The 22,364-nt window shown below is 41.9% G+C and overlaps 1 protein-coding gene across 1 annotated transcript in view; it reads left to right on the forward strand.

The window, feature by feature from the left end:
- The window catches only part of REPS2 (RALBP1 associated Eps domain containing 2), a 193,917-nt gene that overhangs the window by 67,133 nt on the left and 104,420 nt on the right, over positions 1-22,364 (forward strand). The window contains exons 5-7 of the mRNA XM_023737251.1: positions 13,492-13,630; positions 16,726-16,789; positions 20,518-20,660. Of these exons, the coding sequence (XP_023593019.1) occupies positions 13,492-13,630; positions 16,726-16,789; positions 20,518-20,660 (346 nt within the window). The remainder of the gene's footprint in view (positions 1-13,491; positions 13,631-16,725; positions 16,790-20,517; positions 20,661-22,364) is intronic.

The following is a 22,364-nucleotide window of genomic DNA, read 5'->3' on the forward strand; positions in this document are numbered from 1 at the left end:
TGCCCTTTATTTCTTTTTCTAGCCTAATTGCTCTGGCTAGGACCTCCAGCACAATGTTGAATAAGAGTGGTGATAAAGGGCATCCTTGTCTGGTTCCCGTTCTCGAGGGATATGCTTTCAGTTTCTGTCCATTTAGGATGGTGTTGTCTGTTGGGTTTGTATAAATGCCCTTTATTATGTTGAGGTATTTTCCTTCTATTCCTATTTTGCTGAGAGTTTTTATCATGAATGGGTGTTGGACTTTGTCAGATGCCCTTTCTGCATCAGTTGATAAGATCATGTAGTTCTTGTGTTTTGTTTTATTTATGTGATGTATGACACTGATTGTTTTTCTGATGTTGAACCATCCCTGCATACCTGGTTGAATCCCACTTGGTAATGACAAATTATTTTTTAATTTTGTTGAGGATTTTTGCGTCTATGTTCATGAGGGATATTGGTCTATAATTTTCTTTTCTTGTGGTGTCTTTGCCTGGTTTTGGTATCAGGGTTATGCTGGCTTTGTAGAGTGAGTTTGGGAGTATTACATCCTTTTCTATGCTCTGAAATACCTTTGGTAGTAGTAGTGGTATTAACTGTTCTCTGAAAATTTGGTAAAATTCTCCAGGAAGCCATCAGGTCCAGGGCTTTTTTTTTTGTTGGGTGTTTTTAAAAATTACTGCTTCAGTCTCTTCTTTTCTTATAGGTTTATTTAGTTTTTCTACCTCTGTTTGTGTTAGTTTAGGTAGGTGGTGTGTTTCTAGAAATTTGTCCATTTCCTCTAGGTTTTCAAATTTGCTGGAGTATAGTTTTTCATAGTACTCTGTTATGATTCTTTTAATTTCAGTTTAGTCTGTTGTGATTTCGCCCCTCTTATTTCTTATTCGGGTTATTTGCTTCCTCTCCTTTTTTTGTTTTGTCAGTTTGGCCAATGGTTTATCAATTTTGTTGATCTTTCAAAGCTGTTTTGGTCTTGTTAACTCTTTCAATTATTTTTCTATTCTCTATTTCATTTATTTCTGCTCTGATTTTTATTATTTCCTTTTTTCCTGGTGTCCTGGTGCTTGTTTTGCTGCTCTCTTTCTACTTATTCGAGTTGTAGGGTTAATATTTTGATTTTGGCCCTTTCTTCTTTTTGGATGTGTGCATTATTGCTATAAACTGACCTCTGAGCACTGCTTTTGCTGTGTCCCTAAGGTTCTGGTAGGGTGTGCTTTCATTCTCATTTGATTCTGTGAAGTTCTTTATTCCATCCTTGATTTCTTCTGTAACCCAGTAGTTTTTGAGTAAGGTGTTGATCAGTTTCTATGTATTTGATTTTTTTTCCTTGCCTTTTCTGTTACTTGATTTCTACTTTTATGGCTTTATGGTCAGAAAAGATGCTTTGTAATATTTCGATGTTTTGGATTCTGTCAGGGCTTGCTTTGTGGCCTAATATGTGGTCTATTCTGGAGAATGTTCCATGTGCATTGCAAAAGAAAGTACACTTGGCCGCTTTTGGGTGGAGTGTTCTATATATGTCTAGGAGATCAAGATGGTTGATTGTGGCATTTAAATCTTCCGTGTGTTTATTGAGCTTCTTTCTGGATGTTCTGTCCTTCACCAAAAGCAGTGTGTTGAAGTCTCCTACTAGTATTGTGGAACTGTCTATTTCTCTTTTCAGTGCTGTTAGAGTTTGTTTTATGTATTTTGGAGCCCTGTTTTTGGAAGCATAAATATCTGTTATAGTTATGTTCTACTGTTGTATTGATTCATTAATCATTGTATCGTGTCCTTCCTTATCCTTTGTGGTGGATTTTCCCGTAGAGTTTATTTTTTCAGAGATTAATATTGCTACTTCTGCTCTTGTTTGTTTGATAACATTTTTTTGTATTCTTTCAGTTTTAGTTTGTGTCTTTGAGTCTAAGGTATGTTTCTTGTAAGCAGCATATAGGTGGATCGTGTTTTTTTTTATCCGTTCTTCCACTCTTTGTCTCTATATCGGTGCATTTAGTCCATTTACCTTCAGCGTACTTATTGACAGATATGAGTTTAGTGCTGTCATTTTGATGTCTTTTTTTGTCTGTTGCTGACAGTTTCTTTCTTCTACTTAATTTTCTGTGCTGAGTCATTTTTCTTTACGTATTTTCTTCTCATCATTGTTGATATTGTATTGGCTCAATATCTTTTTCTTCTTTTTTATTTTAATGTGTAGGATTGTTAGTTTCCTTTGTGGTTACCTCAAAATTTACCTCTCTTTTTCTAAGTTTAAACCAATCTTTTATTTCCTGATATCACCTTGACTTCCTCTCTATATGAAAGTTCTATGACTACATTATTTAGTCCCTCTTTTTTGTTTTAATGTTGTCATGTTTACATATTGACATCTCTGTTTGCCTAGTTTCAGTGTTTTAGCTTTGACTTATTTTTGTGACTTCCCTATTTGCCTCAGTATCTGGTTGCTGTGTCCTGTGTTTTAGTCTTGGGTTGTTATCTGGTATTATTGATTCTCTAACCGGAGGACTCCCTTTAGTATTTCTTTTAATTTTGGTTTTGTTTTTAACTTCCCTTAACTTCCATTTATCTGGAGATGCCCTAATTTTGCCATCATATTTGAGAGACAGTTTTGCTGGTTATATAATTCTTGGCTGGCAATTTTTTTCGTGCAGGACTTTATATATGTCATTCCATTGCCTTCTTGCCTGCATGGTTTCTGCTGAGTAGTCTGAGCTTAGTCTTATTGACTGTCCTTTGTAGATGACTTTTGTTTATCCCTAGCTGGTCATAAAATTCTCTTTTTATCTTTGGTTTTGTAAGTTTGATTATAATATGTTTGATGACTTTCTTTTGGGATCTCCCCTGTGTGGGGTTCGATAAGTTTCTTGGATAGATGTCTTCTCATGTTTCATGATACCATTGAAGTTTTCTGCCAACAAATCTTCAACAATTCTATTTTCTGTTTCCCCCCCCATTCTGGTACTTCAATCACTGGTAGGTTATTCCTCTTGATAGAGTCCCACATGATTCTTAGGGTTTCTTCATTTTTTTAAATCTTTTTTTTTTCATTTTTCCTCAAATAAGTTGGTGTCATGTGCTTTATTTTCAGTCTCATTAATTCTGACTTCCATTGCCTCAATTCTGCTCCTGTGACTTTCTATTTAGTTGTCTAATTCTGAAATTTTATTGTTAATCGGTTAGATTTCTATTTGCTGTCTTTCTATGGATTCTTGCAGCCTGTTAAATTTGTCATTTTGCTCCTGTATAAACTTCTTATGTTCCTCTATTGCTTTGTCTGTGTGTTCCTTGGCTTGTTCTGCATTTTGCCTAATCTCCAGAAGAACTCTGTATGTTAATCTTTTGAATTCTACCTCCTTTAATTCCAGGACCTTCCTTTCCTCTGGGAAGTTTCCTGGTTCGTTGTTTTGGTTGTTTGCTGAAACCATCATAGTCTGCCTCTTTATGTGGTTTGCTATTGACTGCTGTCTCTGAGCCATCAATAAGTTACTATATTTATTTATTTTATGTTTGCTTACTGTGTCCTAGCTTCTTGTTTTTTTTGTTTCCATATGCCCAAATAGGCTGATTGTATGAGCTACTTTGATTCTTGGTGTTTTTGAAGCTCTCACGTCCTGGCCCCAGGTGGTTAGAGCTGCTACTAGGTATGTGAGCCCAGGAGTCCGTTTATTTTTCTTGTGTGGGTTCAGCTCAGGTGTCTGGGTTGTTAGTCACCGAGTGTGTGGTGCAGGCTTTCACCTACAGTCCTAGATGGGCAGGGGTATGTACGGGTGATTGGAGCAGGCGCAGGTATCTGGCTGCAGTAGGGGGTTATGTGCTGAGCTAGGTAGGGGTCCGACGGCTGCCCCTGTGTGCCTGGGTGGAAGGTGCGTCCTTGTTTCCTAGAGTGCGTAGGTGGGTGGGTTTTGCAGCCGGACTTTGGCCACCCAATGCTGTTGAGTGTAAGGACTGAGAAGCACCACTTGTTCTTAGACCCCTGTCGTGGGTGGCTAGGTGGAGTGGGTGGAACCACCAGTCTTCAGGCCCCTGATGTGGGAAGGTGAGGACCCTGCTTAATGTGCAGGGCAGTGTCAGTTGTCATGAATCTACCACTCCCCCTTAGCTGTTGCAGTTGAAAATAGGCTTCAGGTATATACCCTGTTGTACTATGCTAATGAGGGCCTAGGCTGTTGAAATGGGCCCACACAGGTCTAGGCAGGGGTGAAAGGCATTCAAAGTCCGTGGACCCCTTATGGCTGTGCCTGCCCTGAGGTCTTGGTTTAGGAGAGCTGGTGGATTATTTTCTCGTGTTTATTATTTGTTAATTTATTCCCCCTCCAAAGCCAGGAGAATGGCTTGGGGCTTGCGACAAGTCCCACTTCAAGCCCAGAGGGCACAGCAATCACTGAAGCAGAGTGGGGAGGGTGCAGGTGAATGGGAGAGAGGTACTTCCCAGAGGGGGAAGGGTTTTTTTGATCTCATGCGGTAGGTTAGATGCTTGAACTGAACTTTCACAGATCCAGCACCGCTTGCCCCTGGTTCCGTAGGCTTGTGCAGACTCTGCGCCGCTCGGTTTCTCCTCATACGGAAAACGTGTCCTGAGCACTACTGCTTGCCTCAGCCCATGTGCGCTGGCTGATCCTGCTTGCAGGCTCTAGCCGGGTCAGGTCTGGCAAATCCTCACTGCTTCTGAACTGTCTCTCCCTCCCCCTGCAGCTCAGTCCGACTCCTCAACTTTGTCTTTGATGTTCAGGACTCCTAGATTGTCATACATAATCGATTCACGTGTTTTTTCAGGTCTTTGTTGTAAGAAGGACCACAGGAAGTGTCTGACTATTCCGCCATCTTGGCCCTGCCTCCTTGCCACTGTGTATTTTGAGTGCCTTCCAGCCTAGGAGGGCTAATCTTCCAGCAGTATATTGGACATTAGTATTCTGTTGTGATCCATAGAGCTTTCATTGGCTAATTTTCACAGTAGATCACCAGACCTTTCTTCCTAGTCTGTCTTAGTCTAGAAGCTTTGCTGAACCTGTTCACCATGGGTAACTCTGCTGGTATTTGAAATGCCGGTTGCATAGCTTCCAACATCATAGCAACATGCAAGCCACCACAGTATGACAAACTGAGAGATGGGTGGTGGCTGATTTCATTAGGTGGTCAGATTATAGAACTAAGATAGCCTGATGCTTCCGTCTGTCATGCAGGAATGACTGCGTCATTGGGACTGGGCAAAGCCTCCTTTCCTTTGGGCCTTGCTTGAAGGATATGTTAGTTAGAGTAACAGTTGCCATAACACATATGCCCTATATTTTAGTGACTTAACACAATAGACATATTTCTTACTCATTTAGCATGTTGGCAGGTGCTTTCCTCCACCTGATGATTCTGACCCCAGAGCTCTTTCTGTCCTGTGGCTCTGCTGTCCTCCACTCAGTCAGAGCTGGGGAAAGGCTAGAGGAGTGCCCCCGGGGTACTAGTCCTGCCTGAAAGTGGGCAGGTCATTTTGCTCACATTTCATTGCTGCACTCAGTCACATGGCTGTGCCAAACTGCAAGGGGGACTGGTTGGACAGCCACTCAGTGACACCTCTCTGCCAGGCACAGTGGAGTGTGAATTGTTGGAGGACGTCTGGCCATAATCCCATGTGTAAGCACTGCCCTCATTTGCCTCTATGACTCCTCTTTCCTCTTGGTCCCATGGCTGATCAATTCCCATGTTCTTTCTTTAGGTGGATCAATGCTCACTTGGGCTCTAGTCTAGTCTCACAGGCCCATTAGCCATTCTTTCCCTTTAGGGTGATTGAGTTTTCATATCTTTGCCCATAAGATCATTTTTTGATCAACGGTTACAGAATGGCAATTTTATCTCTAAAACATCATCAGCGGGTCGGAGGGTGGTGCCCTCACATATTCATCATAGACTTGATGTAAGCTTTGGCTATTCCAGATGGTTTGTTGACTGAATGACTGAAGCACCAAAAGGAACCTGTTATAAGATCATTTCTCCTTTGTAGGTGAAGAGGCTGGACTCTATATAGAATGGTTCTAAGGTAGCCTTTAGAAGATGCCACCAGGGTGAGATCCTGTTCCAGCCAGAACTGTTGTATGGTTGAAACACAGTATACATACTCTTTTTCAGTTCTCCTTGACAGTGCCTTTTTGCAATTCATATTCTTCAGCTATGCTTGATTTTTAACATACTTCAAGGCTAAATATCACCTTCTGGGATTTTATTAATAGTATTACTTTTTAATGAATCTTGAAGTCTCTTTCATTATAAGCAGCCTCTGTGCCAGATATTTGCATTTGACTGGAAACAAAACCCAGGGTTTGAATGTTTTAAATATAAGCAAACCTAATTCTTCTGTGTCTGGCAAAATTGTATAACGAACCCTATGTATGTGGCTTAAGCAGATGTGAAAGATTTTGCTTTCTCCTTTTATTTTTTCTTTACAACATTGGCAGAGCTCACAATTGGCGCCAAGTAGCAAATATATCTGCCTAGTCAATGAAACCACTGGAGCTGGAATTGAGAGGCCTCTTCAGGTGCATGTCAGAGTGGATCTTTTCCTAGTTCTGGCTTCCACTTGGAAGGCCAAGGCTTCCTGGCTCCCCCACCCTCATTTCTCAGTGTCTTCAGCCTTCGCAATTAGCCATTCTCTCTTCGGTGACTGACTTTTCAGATCTTTGTCAGAACAATTGTGTTGGTTGTTGTGGTTGATTTTTAGGTTGTTTAGAGGAGATGGTTCCATGCATCTGGGCTCTTGCAGCCAGCTGGCTCCTAGCCTCTGATGAAGAGGTCCTGAGCCACTACTCCACCGCTGCAGTGGATCTCCCATACTCTGGTGTGGCCAGATGGCTCAGTGGCAAAGAGGGAAACCCTCAATGAGATGGATTGACATGGTGGCTGCAGCAGTGAGCCCAGACATACCAATGATTGCAAGGAATGGTGCAGGACTGGGCAGTGATTCGTTCTGTTGTACATAGGGTCACCATGAGTCAGAGCTGATGGCACCTAACAACAATGACATTCTCCATATACTCTGGGCTGAGGTTGCCTTAACTGGTCTTCTTGCCTTTAGTCTTGCCCCTCTCCATTTTCCTCACTGAAGTGATCTTTCTATAACTCAAATCTGATTATTTCATTGCCCTGTTTCAAACTTATCTGTGACTCCCTGTTGCCTTCTAGATACTTACCTGGGCCTTCGTGATCTGGGCCCTGCTTCATGTCTGGATCATCCTGAGGCAACTCCACTCACTTGGCACTGGCAGCCTATCCCCTGTATGTAGCCCAACAGCGCCTCTTTCAGGAGATGACCTTTTTCTCTTATTTTCTGGTGTCTTTACAAATACTGTTTGTTTTGCCTGCCTTGCCCTGCATGTTCTACCGCATTGCATCTCAAACTTGAGCGTGCTTCGAATCACCTGGAGGACCTGCTAAAGTCCTGACTGCTGAGCCCTGCTCGCAGAGTCTCTGATTTAGTAGGTGTGTGCTAGGCCCTGAGATTTTGTATTTCTACCAGGTCTCTAGGGAATGCTGATGTGAATGCTCTGGGAACCACACTTTTTAGCAAAGCACTAGAGTGCCTTATCTTATCATAGCAGCTGCCTCACTGTTTTGAGATTGCCTGCTGGTCTTCCTGTCTCATTGAACTCTGGGCTTCCTGGGAAGAAGAATCTGTCTTAGTTACCTATTGCTGCTATAACAGAAATACCACAAATGGAAGGCCTTAACAAACAGAAATTTATTTTCTTGAGTTTAGGAGGCTGGAAATCTGAATTCAGGGTGCTGCCTGTAGGGGAAGGCTTTCTCTTTCTGTCAGCTCTGGGGGAAGGTCCTTGTTCCTTGGTTCCCTGTGATCATGTGGCATGGCATCTATCTTGCCCCATCTCTGCTGTTTCTCTGTGCCTGTTTTTTTTTTTTTTTAATCTTAAAAGTGATTGGCTTACAACATAGCCTATACTAATATGGCTTCGTAACATAACAGAGTAAACCCATTCCCAAATGGGATTATAACTATAGATACAGGGATTAGGATTTACAATATGTATTTTGGGGGGACACAATTCAATCCATAACATTCCAGCCTTTGGCTCCCCAGAATTCGTGTCCTTCCCACATGCAAAACACATTCACCACATCACATCATCCCAAAAGTCTTCAATCAACTCCAAGTCCAAAATCTCATCTTCTGAGTCATTTAAATCAAGTATGGATGAGGCTTTAGGCAGATTCTATCCTGGGACAAAATTCTTCTTCATCTGTGAACCCGTAGAATCTAGACTACAAGTTGTCTGTTTCCCAAGTACAATGGTGGAACAGGCACAAGGTACACATTTCAATTACAAATGGGAGAAACTGGAGAGAAAGGAGGGATAACGAGCACCAAGCAAGTCCCAAACCCAGCAGGACAAATTACATTAGCTCTCAAGGCTTGAAAATAATCCTCTGTTTTCTGAGACCATCTGGGCAATGGCTCATCGGTGTGTCCCTAGTGACTAGTGTCTGGAATATTGTTGGCGTTCAATATAGCTGTTGAATGAATGAACGAGCAGGTCACTGTTCATGTAGTGAAGGTAAATGGTTTTGCTTTTTGTAGTGGATCAGCCTTCTTCTGGAATATTTCAGCTTAATGGTATGTCTTTATCTGTCCCTGAAATACTGATTTAATAGATAAAGAACTTGAGAACTCACCTTATAGGTCAGACCATGGGTGAACCACAGGAAGGCAGATGGGAACTTCTGTTAGTAGATCTCATGCTTTGAAATATGAAATGACTCGTAGGTTTTCCTTCATTAAGAGCTACATAGAGCAGTGTTTTCCAGTCTCTTTCAGTATAAGTCATACCCCTGAACTTACTAGAGCTTGTCAATAAGTAGACCTCCAACTCCCTTTTAGTATCTATGATGTACTTGCTAGGGACTGCATATGGAATAAAGGAGTATGTGATATGGCTTCAGCCCTCCAGGTTGAAACTTGAGTGAAGATATTTCAGAATACTTTTTATTTTATTTTTTTATTGTACTTTAGATGAAAGTTTTACAGAACAAACTAGTTTCTCATTAAACAGTATGCATATTATTTTGTGACATTGGTTTATGACATTGTTGACACGACATGTCAACACTGTCCCTTCTCAATCTTGGGTTCCCTATTACCAGCTTTCCTGTCCCCTCCTGCCTTCTAGTCCTTGCCCCTGGACTGTTGTGCCCCATTAGTCTTGTTTTATGGGCCTGTCTAATCTTTGGCTGAAGGGTGAACCTCAGGAGTGACTTCATTACTGAGCTAAAAGGGTGTCCAGGGGCCATACTCTCGGGGTTTCTCCAGTCACTGTCAGGCCAGTAAGTCTGGTCTTTTTTAGTGAGTTAGAATTTTGTTATACATTTTTCTACAGCTCTGTCCGGGATCAGAATACTTACAACGTTCAAACTGTGTGGTGCTTACCATGTTTATAAGAGGTTCATTTTTTTTTTTAAAAAAGATACTCAAATCATTTGGTTTATTAAAGCAATTTAAAATATACAGTGAGAAGCAAGGGGAAAGAGATGGGTGTAGGTTACCACATTTAGTACAAGCCAGTCAAAGGGCCATGCTACCTATGAGTTACACAATGTTCATATGCCCTCTCTCTTTGTTGTAGGCCTTTTTGATTTTAGGGAGCAAGCACTCACCTTAAGTTTTCTTGAAGGAGAGGTTGGGTTCTCATGGGAATCCAAGAAATGAGAGACAAGGAGTGGTCCATTGGTCCTCAGGATTGGGAGTTCTTGGTTATTCTTGCTTGTTCAACCGTTAGCGAGCTTTGCCTTAGTTGCCTTGAGTTGGCCTTGCTGTCCACTTACCTTTAAGTTGCTGTCCTTGCCTCCTACTGCTGCCATAACAAAATACCTCCAAGTGGATGGCTTTAAATAACAGAAATTTACTGTCTCACAGGTCTGGAGGCTAGAAGTCCAAATTAGGGACTTGGCCATGTTGATTTTTTGTGGGGGCTTTGAGAGAGGAACTGTTCCATGCTTTTCTCCCAGCTTTTGGTGGCTGCTGGCAATCTTTGGCATTCTTTGGCTTGTAGGTGGATCCTCACATGCCATCTTACCCTTGTGTGTGATTCTGTATCCCTGTCTGTCCTTCTCTTTCATAAAACACCACTCAGAAGGGATTTGGATTAGGGCCCACCCTACTCCACTACGACGTCCTAATTTAACTGATTACTATCTGAAAAGAAAAAGCCTATTTCCCCAAACAAGATCACATTCCCTGGTGCAGGGGTTAGGACTTCATCATGTATCTTTTTGAGGGGCACAGTTCAATCCAGTACAGCTGCCAACAGCCATCCTTACCTCCTACTGTTTATATCACTTCTCTGCCTACCTCACAGGTTCTGCTGATCCTTAGTTCTGACTCCCTCCTAATTTGAAGACCCACCTGGCCCTTACTCTTCACTGTGGCCCTGTTGTACATGTGTTCCGGGCCTGCTTTCTCTGATTGTTTATTTTTCTAATCTACATTCCCCACAAAAGAGCATTTGGCCTAACTTGTTCTTGCTAGAGAAGAGCTTTCTATGCCAGAGCATCCCAAAGGCCAGCGTTCTATGTGTTCAGCCCACCCTGACTCTGACTTCTTCAGGTGAGATCAGAGGTCAGGCGGGTCACATGGCCCACACATGGCTGCCGGGCCACCTTTGTAGCAAAGCTGTGAGCTGAGCAGTGCCTCTGGAATGGCAGGTATGGGAGGGACATGAGGGAGCCCTGCGGGGCGGTGGGATGTGAAGAGTGGGTAGGATTTGAGTAGGCAGGGAACAGAGGAAGGGCATTCTGGGAAGAAGCCGCCAATCTAACTGACGAAGAGGGGGCATGTGGGCAATGGAGGCATCTGTGAGCAAGCAAGGAGGAGGCTGGATGTTTTGTTAGGTAACAGGCCATCAGAGGACTCAATTACCTTCTCCTGTCTGTTCCCAGGTGGCACAGTAGTTAAGAGCTTGGCTGCTAACCAAAAGGTCTGCTCCTTGGAAATCCTGTGGGGCAGTTCTACTGTGTCCTATAGTGTCCTATGAATTGGAATCCACTCAACAACAATGGTTTTTTTTTGGAACAGACTCAAGACTTTCTAAAAGGCCACTAAAACCACTCAGGAGTGAGGGGATGTAGGAGAGGAAAGAGAGTGAGCAGGTGGTCCTGGCCTGAGGAAAGAACAAACATGGATAATAGTAAAAACAGCAACAACTGGGTATGACCGAGCAGTGACCAGGAGGGAAGAGTCCTGGGACGTATTCTAGGGGAGTAGGGGCTTCCATGTCGGAACCAGGGATGCAGCAGCCAACTCCCAGCATGGAAATGTCTGTGCCCTCATTCCCTGTGAAGTGGGGGAACAAAGCTCTCTACCTGGATTCCACCTACTTTGAGAAACATTTCTGCACACTTAATTGTTCACTTATAAATGTCTGTTCTCGTCTCCCCTGCCTATGCTCAGGCTTTTGTGTTCCTTTATGTCAGCACTTTCTCTCAGGGCTGACCTGGAGGGCCAGCGTTTCTGGGAGTTTTCCACATTGTAACACGGCCATTAATCCAGTCCAATTCAAGCCAATGTTCCTCCACCCTGTGTTCTACCTCCACAACGCAGGCAGACATCTGGCTTCATTCAGAGAATGTGCTGCTAGAGCATGGCTTTGGAATTTGGTGGGCGCATTTGGAAAGTTGTGTGGTCCAATGACTGCTTGGACTGACTTTTGGTCCACCTTGCTTTCTTTCTTTATGTTGTTTGCTTATTACCAGAATGGTAGGGGTAAACTTCCGCATATAGATAATGTCCCAGTGTAAAGAATCCTGATATGCAAGAACCTGGCTGAGCACCAGATAAAAAAGAGGATAAATATTTGTTGATGGCAGGGTCTCACTGAAGCGTATGGGCACGTTGCTTAAACTTGCTGAGGCTCGGTTTCCTCATCTGGAGAAAGGGCAGTGACGCCTGCTGTGCCTTCCTCTGTAAGTCTTGAGCTGCGCAAATGAGAGAGGGGGTGTGAAATACTCGTACATTCCAGAACACTCTATGCATTTACGGTATTAAAATCGTGATTTCCGGACATTTAAACGTGGTTTGATTTACATTTAGTAGAAACTCATCTGTTATGAAAAGTGATCTATTTATTACTAATGACTAACACCCATATAGCTCTCAACTTCTTTATGTTACCTTCCTCTGACCCTCCTCAAGGATTCAGATGATTTATATGAGGAATACCCCCTCTGCTGGGGATGTTCTCACTCAGCACTTGTGCTGATATTTCTACAGGAGATACTTGATCTCATTCTCCCGGCCCTCCCAAAATACCCTTAGTGTCTATGTAAAAAACACCAAGCCTGTTGCCGTTGGATCGATTCTGACTCATAGCGACCCTATAGGACGAGTAGAACTGCCCCGTAGGGTTTCCAAGGAGCAGATGGTGGATTTGAACTGTCAAACGTTTGGTCAGCAGTCGAGCTCTTAACCACGGTGCCACCAGGGCTCCAGTGTCTTAAGTAATAGATACTAAATTTCAAAACTGACATCTCAAGGTTATGTCACAGCTCAGAGTTTTATACAGTCCTCATTGTCCTCTGAACGTTGTCAGAGGAGAGACAGGTGTTCTGGGAAAATTTTATTCCTGGAATGGTGTGTGTGTGTGTCAGGGCAGAGGCGGGAGAAAAGGTGCTGTCTTGTTTAGGAACAGTGGGTAAAATACCCTCCTAATTATGAATTCCTTGAGGGAGTGTTCAGAAGCAAGCAACTTGATGGCTATTTAGCAGTAATACTTCTTCCTTTCTTTGCTAAGTCTTCTTTCGTCCTTTAGACCCACCTTCCTTGTGTTCACAGCTTGGTTCCAGGAAGATGGGCCTTGGCATGGAGCACTCCTTAGTCTTAGAATGGATGGAAGAGATGGAACAAAGCCCTAGGATCCTCCCCCCAGCATCACTCTTTTTCCTTCTCTCCCCATTGGCCAGCATAGCCTCCTGTTCTCCTATATTTCTCTGCTTCGCTGTGACCTTAAATCCTCAAATTTGGCTTGCACACCCCCTAGTGGCAGGTCTGATGCATCCCTTGTTACCCTGTTTATTGTCTCCACCCAGCTCTCTTACTAAGTGTTAGTCCCAGCTCACAAATGTAGAATCAGAGGTCTGGTAGTTTTTTCACACGGTTTTTTAAAGAATCCTGATTACTTTACTATCCAGTCAGCTAATCTGAAAGGATCAAAATGTGGTGAATATTTGAATGGTTGTCTTTTTTACTCTTGCTTTATCACATTAGAAGACATTTTGTCATTTACCAAGTGTTCAGTATTTCCTGCTCAGTCCTGTTAACAACTTTGGGGAATACAAAAAAGTGCAAAGCATGCTGTCTGCCCTGAAGAATCTTATGTTCTAGTGGCATTCTAGTTATGTGTTGTTTAAATTTATTCCCTTGAGGAAAATATAAGTATATGCATAATAATTTTATTGCTGTTGATTTTTCTATTTCGTCTCAATAAAAACAGATTCTCTGAGCATTGGCTGCTTTCTTTCTTTTTCAAGTCCTTTTCAGTGGAGAGAGAACCGCAAGATAGCAACAGTAGTTACCCAGACGAACCCTGGAGGATAACAGAGGAACAGCGAGAGTATTATGTCAATCAGTTCCGGTCCCTGCAGCCAGACCCAAGTTCCTTCATTTCGGGTAATGAGCATGGTTGAGGGAAAACGTGGGGTCCCAGGTCATCATTCTCTCATAAGTCACAGAAAACATCTTGAGAAATAGTTCAAACACAATGAGTGCGACAACCTTCTGCAATTTCAATTTGTTTTCCTTCAAGACTGAATTTCTCATCAACTATAAACCAGGCAGAAAAAACAAAAACAACAACAACAACAAAAAAAAAAAACAACGACAACTGGCAGTGACTCATGCATTTGGGAAATTGTGGCTTAGTTTCAAAGGGGTTAAGTGGGAATTTGGGGAAACCTGGTCCCGATTGTGCACCCTTTTAGTTGGAGCAGTTCTTGAAATGATTGAGCTTGGCACCAAGGCAATACCTTAAATTGCTTACTAATTATATTAGAGTTAGATCAAGGACATATATTAGTCTTCTAAGGAATTAGTATCACAAATCTCCTATGTTATACAGGTAGTCTTCGACTTATGACATATTTGAGTTACAACAAACCACACTTAGGACTATCCATTTTTTTTGTACATCTTACCGTTAGCAATATATTACAGTGCGTAATTTACTGTGTTATCATTCTCAGATGTTCACTTGCAGATGTTCAATTTTATGGTTTACCATTCAAAACACTGCCAGATTTGTAAAGATACTGATACTAAAAAGGCAACAATAATGAAAACTAAAAAGGGGTATTCGACTCACATCAGAACCAACTTACGATGGATTCGTTGGAACGGAAGCCCGTTGTAAGTCAGGGACTGCTTGTATACGCCTCATGGGTTCAAATTCATGTTCATATTCTTTGGCTCAAGTCTTTATCTTCTGTTTCTTTCTGAGAGAAATTAAAATGTAGATGGAAAATTGGCCAGCATTTTTATGTCCATATATCAGTTTCTCTGGGTTGTCTTCAGGAATATGTATTCTTGTTGAGTTCTTATGCAAAATTCAAACTGAAAGGAACTGATTTAATTTCTGTGCACCAATATTTTACCAGGCGAATGACTAAACAGCGAAATAGAAGAGTTTGGAAGAAAAAGTCTTAAAATTTTCTTTTATACTTCAATCTTGAAGAGTAACAATATGTTATTGATAATTATAACCTGACATATAGAAGTGTGGAATAAGACAAATTTTCTCTCATGAAATAAGGTGTGTAATTAAAAATATACTTATATAAATGCAAACACCATTTACTGATTGGTGGTAATGGCTATTGAAGGCAGAATATTGAAGATTGCAAAAAATCAATGTTGACAACATGATAGAAAAAAATAAGCGAAAACCCAGATGGCATGTATTTATCACTTGCTAACCTCAGCAGCTGCTTGAGAAAGCCTCTTCACAATGTATGCAGATATTTAACCAAGTACAAATAGGTATTTGGTAGGAATGTTTTTCTTTTCTTTTAATTTCCCATTATGCAGAATTTCAAATGTAGGTAAAACTAGTGTGGCTATCACACAGCTCCAACGATTTTGTTTTATCTCTGTATCTCACCCATACGATTTTGAAGCAATAACCAGACCATTTCATCTGAAAATATTTCAGGATGTATCTCTAAAGATAAAGCTTCTTCTTTTTTTTTTTATTGTGCTTTAGATGAGGTTTTACAGAGCAAATTGGTTTCTCATTAAACAATTAATACACATATTGTTTTGTGACATTGGTTGCCAGCCCCATGACATGCCAACCTTCTCCCCTTCTCAACCTTGGGTTCCCCATTACCAGCTTTCCTGTCCCCTCCTGCCTTCTTGTCCTTGCTCCTGGGCTGGTGTGCCTGTTTAGTCTCGGTTTGTTTTATGGGCCTGTCTAATCTTTGGCTGAAGGGTGAACCTCAGGAGTGACTTCACTACTGAGTTAAAAGGGTGCCTGGAGGCCATACTCTTGGGTTTAAGTAAAGTGTCTTTTGAAAACAGCCACAATTCTTTGATAGACTTAAAGCAATGAACACCGATTCCTTAATATCATCAAGTCTTCATTGTTCAAATTCCCATGATTGTCTCATAAATGCCCTTTTTAAAGCTTAGTTTGAAAAGATCAAGAGAGGTTCTTATATATTGCGATTAGTTTTTTTTTTAACATCTTAATTAAAATGTAATTTACATAACATAAAATTCACCCGTGTAAGTGTATTATTGACATAGGTAAATTTGCAATGAATAAGGAAAGTTGCCCACCACCAGTCTATCAGTTTATCACACTGTGGTGGCTTTTATGTTGCTGTGATGCTGGAAGATATGCCACTAGTATTTCACATACCAGCATGGATACCCATGGTGGACAGGTTTCAGTGGAGCTTCTAGACTAAGAAAGACTAGGAAGAAAGGTGTGGTGACCCACTTCTGAAAATTAGCCAGTGAAAACCCTGTGGATCACAACAGAATACTGTCTGATATAGTGCTGGAAGATGAGCCCCCTAGATTGGAAGGCACTCAAAGTACATAGTGGTCGCAACAATGGACTAGAGCAGACCAACAATTGTGAAGATGGCACAGGGCTGGGCAACGTTTCGTTCTGTTGTATGTAGGGTCTCCATGAGTCTGAGCCATGGCAGCTAACAACAGCAACAACAAAGAAAGTGGCAAGAGGTTCCTGGATAAGTTTCTCGAAGAACCACCAAGAGAGCTTAAATCTTACCAAAAAATCTTTCCCAAGATGTCTGTCTGATTTCTGTGCAGTGGAGTTAATGACGCTAATTTTCTTCTTATTGCTCTCTTTTCTACCATGACCTTGTGTTCCTTTTCACCCTTTAACTATAAGTGCTTGACAGATTTTTACTTTCATACTTTTGAAACTAGTCTTTTAAATTTTTAGTAAAGCGCTACCAATTTTTAGTAAAAATGAAGAAGACATATAATCTTCATCTGTCGTAATGAGTATTAGGTCGTCATTTCTTTTGCCCTATTCTAATTCATATATCCTTTTAAAGCCTTTTTATATGTTGCTTTTAGTCACATGATTCATAGTTAACTTTGATGAATAAATGCTATGTTTGTGGCTATGTTAGGGATTACCAAATGAAGAAATGGTGATTTATTGTTATGCAGTTATAAATGCTGTACTAGATAAGTAATTAATGGTTTATTTAAACAATAACTCTTGACAGGTTCTGTGGCTAAGAACTTCTTCACTAAATCAAAGCTTTCCATTCCAGAACTCTCCTATATATGGTAAGTACAATTAATGCCACATAGCATCTCCCATCCTTTGGCTTCTACCTTTGCTTTTTTTAAGGTCTTATCTTTTGAATGTTTTGAATAGACTAATAAGAGAGTGACTAGAACTCTGATTTTTGTTACTGTGAAGATTAAATAAGCTATTGTCCGAAAAGGACAATGAAGAGTGCCTGGCACACACTGAGCACTATAAATGTTAGCTATTATTTTTAAAGGCATTTCCTAATTATTATCGTCATTGAAACCCCTTTTCCATTTAAGCAATTGTGGACGTATTAGAATATCCATCTTGTGTATTCTGTTTTCAGAATTCTTCTACTCGGTGTGATACAAGTAACCAGAGGACCTTGAAAACCCTATTCTTTCTAATATTTTATAAGGCCGAGTGAACAGATAAGGCCAAGGAATGTTTTGGCATTAAATTCGACCGTTCTGGCTGCCTCTGAGCGTCATCAGTTGGCTGTGTCTGTCAGCTGGGCCTGGATTCAGATTTGCAGCTGTGGCCTCCTCGCACCGTACTGCTGAGCCTGTCACAGCTCGGGCCCCAGAAGGGCTGGGCCAGCATGCACAGATGGCTGCATTTGCATTTATGAAAATGCTCGGTGCCTCTGCAAACCCCCGGCTGTGTGTGGGCTAGTTCTACCCAGGACTGGGCAGGAGACCACACTGCGATAAGTACATAATGAAAACATTGGAATGTTTACGTAAAGCTTTTTTTCACGAGGATTTTGTGGAAATTATGAGCGGATTTAAAATCTTGTCATATTTTGTACAGCTTATTGGAAAACAATTACAGTGATACTTGAGCATGCCAGTGTAGCTGGGGCTCTGGAGCTGGGTTTAGGTTCTTTAGCAATATATTCTGGCTTAATTCTTTTTTTAAAACAACAAGCATTATTATTAGATTTTAAAGCTAGGAAAAAGTAATCAAATTATCATTTTGAAAAGAATACATTCTGTTTTGGCAGAACTCGCAGTCTTAACATTATCGGCAAGAGGCTTCCTGTCTTTTGTGGTGACATATCCTTGAAAGCTAAATGGTGTTATCTCCCTCCAGCCCTTGAAGCAGTTCCTTGGTTCCTCCCTCTGGGGAACAGCTATTTCAGGGTTAAAAAAAAAAACAAAAAACAAAATGAAACAAAACAAACCTTTGGCTGTCGATTCCAACTCATAGCGACCCAGGGTCCGGTAGAACTGCCTCATAGGGTTTCTAAGGCTGTAGTCTTTATGGAAGCAGACTGCCACATCTTTCTCCTGCAAAGCAGCTGGTAGATTCAAACTGCCAACCTTTTGGTTAGCAGCCGAGCATTTAACCCCTGTGCCACCAGGGCTCCTGTTTCAAGGTTAGTGTATTCTAAATATTTGAGGAGGATTCAGGGGTTAGTGTATTCTAAATATTTGAGGAGGACTCTGGGTTAGTGTACTCTAAATATTTGAGGAGGATTCAGAGTTAGTGTACTCTAAATATTTGAAGAGGATTCAGGGTTCGTATATTCTAAATATTTGAGGAGGAGATGAATGGTCCAAAGGAAGTTACGGAGCTTACCTTAGATCGTTTTTCTTTCAATTAGGAACACCATTCTAGTACAATTTGATATAAGTTTAATCTCTAGACTTGCCCTAATATATGTATACTTGTCTGTGTACACCTAAGAGAACGGTTGTGCTTATGGAGCCTTAGTTACTTTGGCAAATAGTTTTCTTTTGCACTGAGTAAATAGATCTGTGCCTTTTAGTGTGAAACAATGAGATAAGCTTTTTCATGAATCTTCCTTTGTTCCTTTCTGTCTTATCTGGTTCCAGCTTCCCTAGTTTGCTAGCTTTATCTTAAAATATAATTCGAGAAATATTTATTGAGCTGACTTATATTTTCCCAGGAGGCAACTCTTGAGCAAAGAACAATTTGATACAAAAATTTACATGACTGGAAAAGCTCAGGGTTTTTCCTTAAAGTTGAAAAATGAAGACCTGGAGCAATGAAATATGTGCTTTATATAAACTGTTTTGTTGTTGTGTCAAGTCGATGCTGACTCACAGTGACCCTACAGGACAGGGTAGAACTGTCCCATAGGGTTTCCAAGGAGCAGCTGGTAGATTTGAACTGCCGACCTTTTTGGTTAGCGGTTGAACTCCTAATCACTACATCACCAGGGCTTCGTAAACTGCATAAGGGCTGGGAAAATGGTGAGCACTGTTGGAGCCCCGAGTTCAGGGCTCTTCCCACCAGGCTGCCTGTACTGACTGAACGCCTGTCTAAGAGCCGCGGAACTCCGTGCAGCCTTCTTCTTCTTGTGCAGTTTTTTAAAAAAAATTGTGGCAAATACGTATGTAACAAAACATTTGCCATTTCAGCATTCTTAGGAGTGTACAATTCAGCGACGTTAGTTATGTTTATCATGTTGTTATGTTGTTCAAGAGGAGCCCTGGTGACACAGTGGTTAAGGGCTCGGCTGCGAACTGAAAGGTTGGTGGTTCAAACCTACCAGCTGCTCTACAGGAGAAAGACCTGGCAGTCTGCTCCCATAAAGATTACAGCCTAGAAAACCCTATAGGGCAGTTCTACTCTGTCATATAGGGTCGCTATGAGTCTGAATCGACTCGATGGCATACGACAGTGACAACAGAGCATAAGCAAGGAGCCCTGGTGGCGCAGTGGTTAAGTGCTCGGCTGCTAACCGAGAGGTTGGAGGTTTGAATCCACCCAGTCACTCGCTGGGAGAAAAGACCCAACAATCTACTCCTGTAATGATTACAGTCCAGGAAACCCTATGGGGCAGTTCTACTCTGTCACATGGGGTCATTGTGAGTCGATTTTTGAACAACGTGTTGTTCAACCATCATCCATTATCTGTTTCCAAAATTTTCTATCACTATTAATAGAAACTCAGTGTCCCTTAAGCAGTGAGTCCCCCTATCATTTCTTGTCCTGTATACTCAGGCTTGTAAAACAGACCTACCAGAGAGCCTGAATAATTTACGTTTTTATTTATATAGTGCTGCTGATGCCAATGCTGTCAATCAGCATTTGTCTTCCTTCAAGTGGCCCCTTAGATTTCAAATGATTTTGGCCAGGAGGGTTTGGGGATCTTACAGGACCACCACAAGAGAGTCTGGACGTCATGTGTGCACGTTGAAGCCTGAGTAACTTTTCTTCTGTCTTAGTCATCTAGTGCTGCTATAACAGAAATACCACAAGTGGATGGCTTTAACAAACAGAAATTTATTTTCTCACACGCTAGGAGGCTAGAAGTCCGAATTCAGTGTGCCAGCTCCAGGGGAAGGCTTTCTCTCTCTGTGGGCTCTGGGGGAAGGTCTTTGTCATCAATCTTCCCTTGGTCTAAGAGCTTCACAGTGCAGGAACCCCGGGTCCAAACGACACGCTCTGCTCCTGGCACTTCTTTCTTGGTGGCATGAGATCCCACCCCTCTCTGCTTGATTCTCTCTTTTATATCTCAAAAGAGATTGACTCAACATACAGCCTAATCCTATAGATTGAGTTCTGCCTCATTAACATAACTGCCTCTACTCCTGCCTCATTAACATCATGGAGGTTAGGATTTAGAACACACAGGCTAATCATATCAGATCATGGAACAGTGGACAGTCACACAGTGCTGGGAATCATGGCCTAGCCAGGCTGACACACATTTTGGGGGGACACAATTCAGTCCATAACACCTTCTAAGCCCAGTGTTGGTACTCACGACATCTGTTATTTTTAGGGAACTTAGTGATGCTGACTGCGACGGGGCCCTGACCCTGCCCGAGTTCTGTGCTGCGTTTCATCTCATTGTGGCCCGGAAGAACGGCTACCCGCTACCCGAGGGCCTGCCGCCAACTCTGCAGCCAGAGTACCTGCAAGCAGGTAAGGCCTCATCCTAAATTGTAAACCTTAGGCATTTTTCATCCAGGCCTTAGAAGTTTCTTAAAGTAGAGTCCAGTCACTCTGGGGAGTCTTTGGTATCTCTAGTTATTTTTCTTTAACTGGTATTAGACGTTCATATCTTATGAGTACTAGGGATGATCCAGGCAAGTCTGAGCCATCTCTGTTCCCCATGCCAGTGCCCTCTGGAGGAATTTGAACCAAAGTCACTTACCCTGTCATGAAAATTATGGAATGAGCACGTACTAAGCCTCCCAGCTGGTATCAGATGAAGAGGAAGATCTTCTTGTAGTGCCAAGTGCTAACTTGCCACTTTAGGCACATCCCAGTGTCCCCGAGTGGCCTTGGGGAATAGAATGGAATAGAAGAACTCTTCTATACAGTACAACGTGCAAAGTGCTGTAATTTTAAACCTGCAGCTTGATGAACTCGTACTTATGTTATACATCCATGTAACTACCACTCAGATTATGATCTAGAACCTGCTAGCACACCAGCAAGTTGGAGTAGAACTCTTTTCCTCTTTCTCCTTAATAAAACAGTCACTTGAAACCACTATTTTGAACCTTTGAATAGGAAAGAGTCATGGTGAGTCCAACATTTGTATCAATTCATTTGGCAGATTAGAAAAACCAATGGCGTCTCTTGCTCTTTTCTAATGGACAGTGGTCTGATTTCCATTATTCAGAGAAGTATAAATCCCATTGAAAGGATCCAGAAATGGCTGGTGCTTTCAGCAAACTTTCTCACCTTTTAGGGATGGTCTCTAAATAACGAGAGCTTCGTCAGGGGTGATCATTGGCAAGAAGGAGCAGTGTCTGAAGACACTGATTAGTCCTAATAGAGTATAAATTTTGTGGTTAGACCTGGGAGAGACCTTAGATTATCTTGTCTAGTCCCTTATGAGGACACCAGAGTCAAAGTGGCGTGGCAAATGACATGTCTAGGTCAGTCTTGGGGTCTCAGACTCCCTCAAATAAAAATTCGGTGATTTTCTGTATTAGGTAGTGAGGGGGTGGTGGTTCAGCCAACGGAAGAGACCAAGCACGTGGCTGCTGCCAGGGACAGGTAAACATGTTGGGGGAAGAGTGACCCACTCTGGGATCCATCCCAAATGCCTCCATAAAAATATGGAGGGGAGGTTCAGAGAGCAAAAGGAAGTGTTAATTTCAGGGCTTGGACTTTGCTGAAACCAGCTGCTTTCTGCCTATAGGAGACTGTATCTCCAGCTAGCTCCCTTCCCCTAAAGGCTTGGGAAGACCTTCACAGCTCCCAAGGAATTAGCTTGCAATTGGGCACCATGATAAACTGGTCTATTTCCTCTTTTTTTTTTTTTATTGTTGTGCTTTAAGTGAAACTGTTGCCCCGAGATAGCCTTTATTTACTTATTTTTAAATTGTTGTACTATAAGTGAAAGTTTACAATTCAACTTAGTCTCTCATACAAAACTTTATACACACATCGTTATGTGACCCTAGTTGCTCTCCATATACTGTGACAGCACACTCTTCCTTTCCACCCTGGATTTCCTGTGTCCCTTCAACCAGCTCCTGACCCTCTCTGCATTCCCATTTCACCTCCAGACACAAGCTGCCCATTTAGTCTCTTGTATCTACTTGAGCTAAGAGGCACAGTCCTCACGAGTATCATTTTATGTCCCACAGTTCAGTCCAATCCTTGTCTGAA

The sequence above is a fragment of the Trichechus manatus genome, unplaced genomic scaffold (genome assembly GCF_000243295.1).
Source record: "Trichechus manatus latirostris isolate Lorelei unplaced genomic scaffold, TriManLat1.0 scaffold00100, whole genome shotgun sequence".
Classification (NCBI taxonomy): domain Eukaryota; kingdom Metazoa; phylum Chordata; class Mammalia; order Sirenia; family Trichechidae; genus Trichechus; species Trichechus manatus.